The 9,677-nt window shown below is 27.5% G+C and overlaps 1 protein-coding gene across 1 annotated transcript; it reads left to right on the top strand.

The window, feature by feature from the left end:
- Positions 1-1,257: 1,257 nt before the first annotated feature.
- Positions 1,258-9,005, top strand: LOC137000556 (cytochrome P450 4C1-like). The gene is made up of 12 exons (XM_067357532.1): positions 1,258-1,700; positions 2,200-2,309; positions 3,181-3,274; positions 4,035-4,220; positions 4,561-4,654; positions 4,875-4,977; positions 5,140-5,239; positions 5,507-5,613; positions 6,231-6,299; positions 6,646-6,814; positions 7,932-8,111; positions 8,180-9,005. Exons 1-12 carry the CDS (start codon positions 1,544-1,546, stop codon positions 8,362-8,364), a joined length of 1,554 nt encoding a protein of 517 aa, XP_067213633.1. The 5' UTR covers positions 1,258-1,543; the 3' UTR covers positions 8,365-9,005.
- The last annotated feature ends 672 nt before the right edge of the window (positions 9,006-9,677 follow it).

The raw sequence follows: 9,677 nt of genomic DNA, 5'->3' as shown, positions 1-9,677 counted from the left end.
CTCGGTATCGATTTTTCGCTTTACTTTTATCGTATGAACGCTTCAAAAAAAGAGTCTAGCTGTAGAACCGTCGACTAGCTCGGGCAGAACAGTATTGAATAATAATTTAGTCTTTCCAACCTAGGTTTCTTGGATCCGGCTTCTGATTGGTTCTGAACTCCTATTGGTTCATATACATAAGGTGACATCAACAATATGCCGACAAAGATTGTTGTTTTTAAATTTACCCACGATGAAAAAGATCAAAAAATACCGCCAATATAAAAAAAGTCAGAAAGTACCGCCGACGCTATCGTTAGACATTGCGCGGCCTTTAGATCTTTGCCGAATTTATAAGATCCGTGTATGTATGTGTATGTATGTATGTTAACGCATTATTCCGTCCGACCATTATATTTATTTTCTATTATTGCTTTATTGCAATATTAATTTATGTGCACAACGCATAAAGAGCTCTCATACGTGACAGTATATCTATAGGTTCTTTAATATTATCAAAGATATTTGTCCAGTATAAAATGAGATACAAGTAGAAGTCAAACAATTGTACATTGTTCGCGAAAATGCGTCGTCATTTTTTAATGTTCACTTGTCAAAGGTCACGGACGTTCTCTCTAAAAGACGGCTGTCATCATCGATCAAAAGTAATTTTTAAAACAGAAGACTTAATGATTCGAACTAACACCAGCTGCCGATATGCCCTTGTTATTTGACACATAGTACTCGTATATTGACGCGCGCCAATATATAAGATCTTCCTACATATCCAATGTTATAAATAAAATGTATATTGTCTATATAAAAATATTATGTTAAACAAATCTTAAAAATGTATATATTATTTATAATAAACGTATAATATAAAAAATAAATTATTTATATACATTATCATACATTAAATATGTTAGTATATAAGAAAAAAAATTAATTAAATTATATGGTTATTATATGTGCACCATAAAAAATTATATGCACAATGTGCATTGTACACTAATAACGTCGTATTCAAAATGTATTTATAATAGGTTTTTTTATTTGATGTATCAATTGCTATGCATCAGTGATCACAGTTTGAGTCCGCTCGAAGCACTTGGTCACCGCTAGATCACCTTGGCAGAAGAGATACGCACACAAGCGAAAACCGTGTCCGTGTGCGCTCCGTGCACGAGATAGTTAACATTTATAAAAGTCGGTTTTATGTTGACGTCCAACAGAAGCTTAAGAGCAGTGATAATGTTGAAATCGCTACATTGAGACTATTAACAAATATTCGAAGTTGTATATTTCAACGGTAATACACATCCATTCGCGATTAATATTTTCTGCAGTTCCCTTATTTGAAATTTTTATAAATATGTAAATATATCTATTTTAAATATACTTTTTATGTAATTTAGTGAATGTATTTTTTTATGTTAAAAAATTACGAAATTACTTACCTTTTTAAATATTACGTGACTCGTATTGACATTCAGGACCAATTAAGAAACCCAAAGAAGAAATTTAAAAAAAATTTTTTAAATTGTAATTTATTCAACAAAAAATGATTATCACTTTATTTCTATTATGCATCTTTCTCATATTACTGTGTCATTACCTTATTCATCATGGAAGATTTTGGCAACTTATCGATCAAATACCAGGACCACTGCCGCTTTTAATAATCGGACATGCTTTTTTATGGTGCACCAGTTCATTAGGCAAGTAAAATTATATACATTCACAGATTAATGAATAGCATATAAATATATTGTGCAAAAAGTGTTTCTTAGTAAGATACAAAAATATCAACAGTATAGATGATTTGATTGCACAACATTTTGTCGATAACATATACATATAACGATAATCGTAAAATTATCAACTGTAGTAATATATATATTTAAAAACTATAATATTCAATTAAATTACTTTTATTTTTTATGTAATAATATTTATTATTTTTGATTATTTTATATTTTTATTTTCAATTCTCACACTTAAATATAAAAAATTATGACGCAAAAGTTCAGAATAATGATATTGTATTATATTATGATCAATGATACTTGTATCAGAAGTTATACAGATAAAATGAGATAACACTTATTCTATAGTTAATCAGTAGCGCGCATGTATAGAAATAATTGATTGTAGCTCTTTAATAATTACGTAAATTTAAGGAAATTATTTACCATTTTCTTAAATTTTAATTTCCAGAAGAGCAATTGAAGACTCTGGAAAAATACGTTAATCTTTATTATCCTATTACTAAGATATGGACTGTTCATGTTGCAGTTGTTATGGCTGGTCATCCTGATGATGTGCAGGTAAAAGAGACATATAAAGATAAGCAAATCTTTATTATTTAAACAATTTTTAATTTTATTTAATATTTTCTTTTAATTATTTATTCTTTGATATTTTGTGTATATGTTAGTGTTTGTTGTTCAAATAATATAAGAATAGAAGAGTATTAAGATATATATGTATATATGTATATACTACTTGCAATAATTAAAGGGTCACGAAAAATTGCTTAAAAACGAAGCAATTTTTAAGGTAGTTGTCTCGTAACAATATGATCTAAATTAAGTCTTTCATTAAAAAAAACTCAAACAATAAAGTTCATAGATATATTATTACATGTTATTTAATTTATTATACGAACAATTTATTACTAAAAAGAAATTCAATTGAAAGTTTAATAATAATTTAAAAGTAGTTAATAAATTAATTTCTTGCATTTGCTAGAGTAAATTTTTGGTTGAATTAGGTTAGATTTTTCTAAGGACTTCTGACAATTTCCTCAGCATTCGGTCGCGGCAAACTAATCATTTTTTGGCTTCCTACGTCTTCAGAATTAACGTTAGAATTTTTATAAGTAATCAACATGCGAGAAAAACGTAAAAAATATGTTTAAAATACATTGTACAAACGTAACGCAATTCCTATCATTATATTAAAGTTTTTCATAAATAATAAATAATACCGATATTTACAGTTTGTATTTGGAATTGTGTATTTACCATCTAATGCAAATAAAAGTTCTTCAAAAAATAATTAACTTTATTTAACATTTTCTTAGACATAACTGTGTAACATTTACACTTGTAACAAATTTACACACAAATTATATTCCATTATTGCATTTTTTAATAAAAATATAATTATTTAATATAATTTTTTACATGGTTGTAGACGATATTAAGCAACTCAAAAGAGCATCTTGGAAAAGGGTTTATGTATGCATTTATGCATCCTTGGTTGAGAACTGGCCTACTTACTAGTGAAGGTAACGTAATAGATCTAACATAATTCTTATTTCTAATATATAAAATATTTTGAATTGAGAGTATATAAAAATTATATTTTTTATTTCTTTATATTTATATGAATTTTTTATTTAAGTACACATAATTATAAAAAATTAAAAATTAATCCTAATATAGGACTAATTACTATCATTTTTAAATTATAATATATTTTATAAAATATTGCACATCTGCAAAAAAAATGACACAAGTCAAACAAACAAAATTGTTCACGAAGGAAGAAAGAAGGAATTGCGTTAATAATAAAATTTTCTATTAAGAATATTATGAATTGACTTTTATCTCAAATTCTGTCGCAAATTATAAATTGTCTGAAACAAACTTGATTTTACGGAAAATAATTTCACATGTCTATGCTTGGTTTAACAATAATTTAAAAATTAATTATTTACTGCAGTATTAAACATAGTCGACTTACACGAAAAGTATTTGAATTTAACTTCTATCACTTTTTCTGATTGAAGACCGATATAATTAGTAAACAATTTGCACATAAAACAAAATTCAAAAAATTTCGACTTGGGTCACTTTTCTTGCGGGTGTACGACATATGATATAGAAAAAAGTCACTTTTTAGTCCAATTAAAATAGTCCAATTTTTTACCTAAAATATAAATTTTAATTACTTAATTTATAAGACAGGTATTACGGCAAATATTAGTAATTTAGAGTGTTATTGCAATAAAAGAGGATTTTATCTTATTTCTATTACTATTACAGGAACGAAATGGCATGAAAGAAGAAAAATGCTAACGCCAGCATTTCATTTTGATATGTTGAAACAATTTGTTGACATTTTCATTGAGGAAGGCAATTACATGACGCAATGTTTAAAAGATATTAAAGGATCGACTGTTAATGATTTAATCTCCTTTACTAGTCGTCATACATTGAATGTAATATGTGGTATGTCAGTATATATTTACAAAAAATTTCTGTTTGACATAGATAGTTAATTGATTAAACATTAATTATAATTATAATTTTGAAATTATACAATATATAATAATTAATCAATTATAAGAAATGTAAAATATATAATATATTACAATTTTGTATTAATTATACTTAATCTATGAGCATTGATAAACTTTCTTTACATTATAATATGTTGGATTGTAATTTTTAATTGACAGATTATCTTAAAACCTATAATAATTATTAATGTATAAATATAAAATATAATTTATTAGGATTGAAATAAAAATTGCAATAAGTATTTATATAACTTTAACAAACAATTTAGAAACCGCTATGGGAATTTCACTGAAAGATATGGGCGAATTTCAACAACAGTATCGCGAAACAGTTCATGATACCAATAAACTGATCATAGCTAGGTAAGTATGCAATGCAACTTAACAATATGTATAACTATTTGCAACAACACATTTAAAGGTATTCAACATTTTAAGAGGATGTTTGAATGTAAATATAATATAAAGTTTGATTAATGTTTTATAAAAATGTTATCGTGTAACTCATAGAATCATTTAAACTTACACACAGACTTTAAATGTAATGCTATTGTTTCCTTAAGTAATATAATTATGCACATAGATTAACGAGCCCGTGGTTTTATCCTGATGTGATATTTGCACTTTCGCCAATGGGTAGAAGGCAAGCGAAGAATTTAAAAATATTGCATGGATTCACCGAGAAAGTGAGTGAGAATCACGCGTTATTTAAATTATACAGAATTTTTGTGTGAATCAAGTTATAATAGCATTTTAATAAAATTAAAACAATCTAATTTGTATGTCAGCAGCACATTTAGTAGCACGACAATTTAAATGATGAACGAATTTATATTCTTTTTCTTTAGATTATTGCGGAAAGAAAACAATATCACAGAAACACTAATGGGCAATATTTGAAACAATTTGAAAATGATTCAGTAAACAATGATGAAGAAATAATAGGAAGTATGAACTTACACACACACATGTATATAAAATTATAAATATGTGCACTTGCATGCGTGCATATGTGCGCTGCGTGTATACAGAATGTGAAAATTTTATTTATTATTATATTCATATTATATACATATAATATATTGGATTGATCCAAAAACTCTCCTTTAGATGTTGCATATTTATTTTTGTTAAAAATTCGAAGGAACTTTCTGATCAATTCAATAAATCAATATAACATAAATTAAATATAAATTAAAATGTAATCTTTCTCAGTAAAAAGAAAGCGATTAGCTATGTTGGATCTTTTGATAGCGGCGTTCTATAATAATAAGATAAGTGATTTGGACATCAGAGAAGAAGTTGATACCTTCATGTTTGAGGTAAATATCGGAAATCATTTACATATACAGTCCACTCTGGCATTAGAACCAGTACGGGTTTATAGTAAATAATTTATCAAAAATGTGTGTCCTTACTACCGAAGTATAAGTGACAGAGGAGAATTGAGACTACACTCTTGCATTGGAGCATTTAAATACTTATTCACACATCGATTTGGTCATATCGTGACGCATGAAATACACTTCCACATTCTCATCGTATACATATACATTTATAAATAAGACCTAGTAAAACCTGATGTAGTGATTGATTATTTATACGGGCGACCCCAATGCCAGATTGGACTGCATTAAAAAATATCATAACATATATATTTTGACAATAAAAATTCATTATCAAGTTACTTCAAATAAAATCAAATTAATTCATAAAATGCTCATTTATATTTAATAAAGCTATTCAATGAAATAATTTGTGCAATAAATGATTTCTTTCATATGGACGCAATATGAAAAAATTATATGAAAAGAAGCACTTTATACGACTAACAGTATAAAAAATATTTTAATTTACTTTTTATTTGTTAAGTCTTCTTATATAATATAGGTTGTACATAACGCACAGAAATGAATAAAATAACCTCTTCGCATTACAGGGTCACGACACAGTAGCAGTAGCTATATCCTTCACGATATTACTATTGGCTGAGCATAAGAATATTCAGGTATATTATATATAAATTATTTATTTTTAAACACACACAGTAAATACTTCATTAAATGTATTAATTAAATGTTTAAATAGTTAAATTTTATATTGTGTTTTCTGATAATATCAGAGTTAAGATAACAGTGATTATAATAGTTAAGATTATTAGTGTAGTAAATAAACATATGCATAAGTATTCCGCTTTAATTTATAATAGAAAAAAATTGTTATATATTTATATACATTAAATTAAATATAAAAGAATATATGTTTTATAATATGTGTGTGTGTGTCGTATATAATTTAATTGAATATGACACAAATGGAATATGAAATATGTAAAAATTTTTTTAATAATGTAGGAACGTGTTAGAAGTGAAGTTAGTGCAGTGATGCTAGAGAACAATGGAAAACTTACTATGACAGCATTAAACAATATGCCATATTTGGAAAGATGTTTAAAAGAATCGATGAGACTCTACCCTAGCGTTCCTAACATATTTCGAGTTGCGTCCGAAGATTTAAAGATACGTGAGTAATTAATAAAAAAATATTTCTTATATATAGGATGACCTATATAACTTTTTACATCTGGGTATTTCGAAAACTGTGCGATCGATATTGAAGGTCTTGATTTATATGAATCTGAACAACATTTAAACTGGAATGAATATTAGTCTCTCAATCCCGATTGCGTAGATGGAGCGGAGATTAATTTAAAAATTTTAAATAAGAACCTCTATACAAAATTACATTTTGCGATTCTATGAAAGACAACAACTCAGTTTTATCGGAAACATTTTTTCGTCATATATTTCTTTGAAAAAATATGACAGTTTGAATTTCGATTTATAGTTACTTGAAGCACTCGGAAATAGTCATATCAAATCAACATTCTTCTCTGACTTATTCAATTTATTAAATGTTTAAAATGTTCACCATGGTCTTGTAAATATTTATTTATCCGAGTTAATACAGTATTTCTAATATTTAATAGCATTTCGGGAGTCACTAAGGCACCAGCGCATGCGTCGCTTATCCTCTTGAAATACTATTAAATCTCAAAAATACTTATTTATTCGAATAGCTACACAATTCAAATAGCTATAGGTCGGAACGTTAAATCGTCATATTTTTTCAAAGAATAAATTTTCAAAAAATATCTCACAAAAAATTTTTCGGATAAATGATTATTTTCTTTCAGAATCTAAAAATGTAATTTTGTATAAAGATTAAAAAATTTCCCATTAAAAAATTTAATGTTAACCCCCACTCCACTCCTGCAACCGGGAGACTAACTTCCATTCTAGTTTAAACACTTTCAGACCAACACAATTCAAGATTAAAATTTTTAAGATTAATTGCATAGTTTCCACGATCGAGCTGTAAAAAGTTATGTGCGCCATATAACTATAAAAAAAAAAAAAATATTCTTATACTGACAAACCGTTTGTAACTTAATATTAATTTATAATTTAATATTATTTTGTTTCTAACGAAAATATTGTTTCTAAAAATTAGTAATTTATTGCATTCTAAAAAAATTTCTATTTAAGAAAATAATTTATACAAAAATGTTCACTTTACAATCTAAACATTTTTTTTTAATTATTCTAATAAACTGTATTTTGTTTCGTGATTTTTTCAGAATCATATATTGTGCCTTCTGGAGCAATATTATATATTCCCGTTAAATCCATTCATAGAAATCCTGATTTTTGGCCAAATCCAGACGTTTTTGATCCAGACCGATTTTTACCAGAAAATTCTCAAAATCGTCATCCTTTTTCTTATTTACCTTTTAGCGCAGGACCAAGAAATTGTATAGGTAATATTTAAAGTATTAATTTCTTAATATGTAAATCATTTCTAATATTTTTATGGGGATATTTATAGGTCAGCGATTCGCCATGTTCGAATTAAAGGCTATAATAGCTACTTTGGTGCATAACTTTTATTTGGAACCCGTTGATTATTTAAAAGATCTTCGATTCCGGCTGGATTTACTAACTCGAGTTTCAGATCCAATTCGTGTGAAATTTATTTCAATCGAACAAATGCAGGCATTTAAAGTTAATTAACATGTTAAAAGAGTAAACAAATAATTTGTTGCACTAATAGAATTATTAACATAGTTTTCATATGTATTATAAACATTTATGGTTATGATAATATAAATATTTAAATGATAATAGGATAATATGAATATTTTATATTTTATTTAGTACAATATATTACTTGCTCCTTCACAATTAGTGCTTGAAAACACTTCTTTATTTGATAAGATATATTTATTATAACGTACTTATTATAAATTCAAATCAATAATAAATGTATGGTTAATCCACGCTGAATGATATCTGTGTCTGTTAGAACCCAAATATAAAAAATTAGCGTCCTTCAACACTTGACGACGCGCGTTAGAGCAATAATGAGTAGAGCACTAAAGATGTAGGTATTCTCACGTCTGCGCCATTTTCGCTCCATTCCCCCACTTCTTGCCCTCTCGTCTAATCACCATAAACTTCTTAGCTTAGCGAAAGCGAGCTAAGAAGCTAAAAGGGCGAGAGGGCAAGGAGTGGTGAAATGGAGCGAAAATGGCGCAGACACGAGAATACTCACGTTTATAGTGCCTTATATTGAGAAGAGCGTAACTATAATGTAAAAACCACTTTTTTGTATATTGTAAAGAAATGAAATAAATGTTATATTTTGATAGGTTTTTATTTTTGTTATTTGCTTTTAAGGCCTCTTTCCAGCGTTGCTCCGATGATTCGCGTTAGACATGTCATCGAGCGATTGTCATCGAGACGATTGCGTTTGACAATTTGTACGTCTGACACTGTTTAACAGCTTGTAACCTTTATTATTATGCAAAGAGCAGAAGTGTTTTGAAAAAAATAAGAATGTAAATTATTATAACGAAAAAAAATGGCACGTGCATTGCACGCGCTTGTGTGGCTTAATATAAATAAAATTTCATCATAAGTAACTATCGATGATGAAAACGTTTTACATAACAGATAGATCTAAAGTGCACGTGTTATCTAAACCAGTGCTCGGAATTAGTCTGAACATTTCAGCCGATTTCCGTGGTATACGCCTCCTTTCCTCTCCTTACCGCGCGCGCCGCAGCCGCTCGGGCCAGCGCCGCCGAGCGTTAGGAGCGGCACTATCTGATTAGGTTCTATGAGTAGGTTCTTCTCCCTATTTATTAAAATTTAAAAAAAGTTATTAAAATTTATTAAAAATAAATTTTTTTTTTAAATTTATTAAGTGGAAATATTTCAATAGATTTCTACGTCACCCATGAGGTACTAATACTGACACGTTTTTCAAAAAGTGGTTTCTATCTACATTATTGCATCAATTGTTCATTCTCATAAAAGGCCAA

The sequence above is a fragment of the Linepithema humile genome, chromosome 6 (genome assembly GCF_040581485.1).
Source record: "Linepithema humile isolate Giens D197 chromosome 6, Lhum_UNIL_v1.0, whole genome shotgun sequence".
NCBI classification, from domain to species: Eukaryota; Metazoa; Arthropoda; class Insecta; order Hymenoptera; family Formicidae; genus Linepithema; species Linepithema humile.
The sequence above is the reverse complement of the archived record's forward strand: the minus strand, read 5'-3'. Positions and strand labels throughout refer to the sequence as shown.

Bases quoted from the DNA above. Each gene is read 5' to 3' on its own strand.
- LOC137000556 (XM_067357532.1), top strand. From the start codon at position 1,544: ATGATTATCACTTTATTTCTATTATGCATCTTTCTCATATTACTGTGT. The intron at 6,300-6,645 runs GTATATTATATA...TTAATAATGTAG, and splicing joins CTGAGCATAAGAATATTCAG to GAACGTGTTAGAAGTGAAGT. The intron at 8,112-8,179 runs GTAATATTTAAA...GGATATTTATAG, and splicing joins AGGACCAAGAAATTGTATAG to GTCAGCGATTCGCCATGTTC.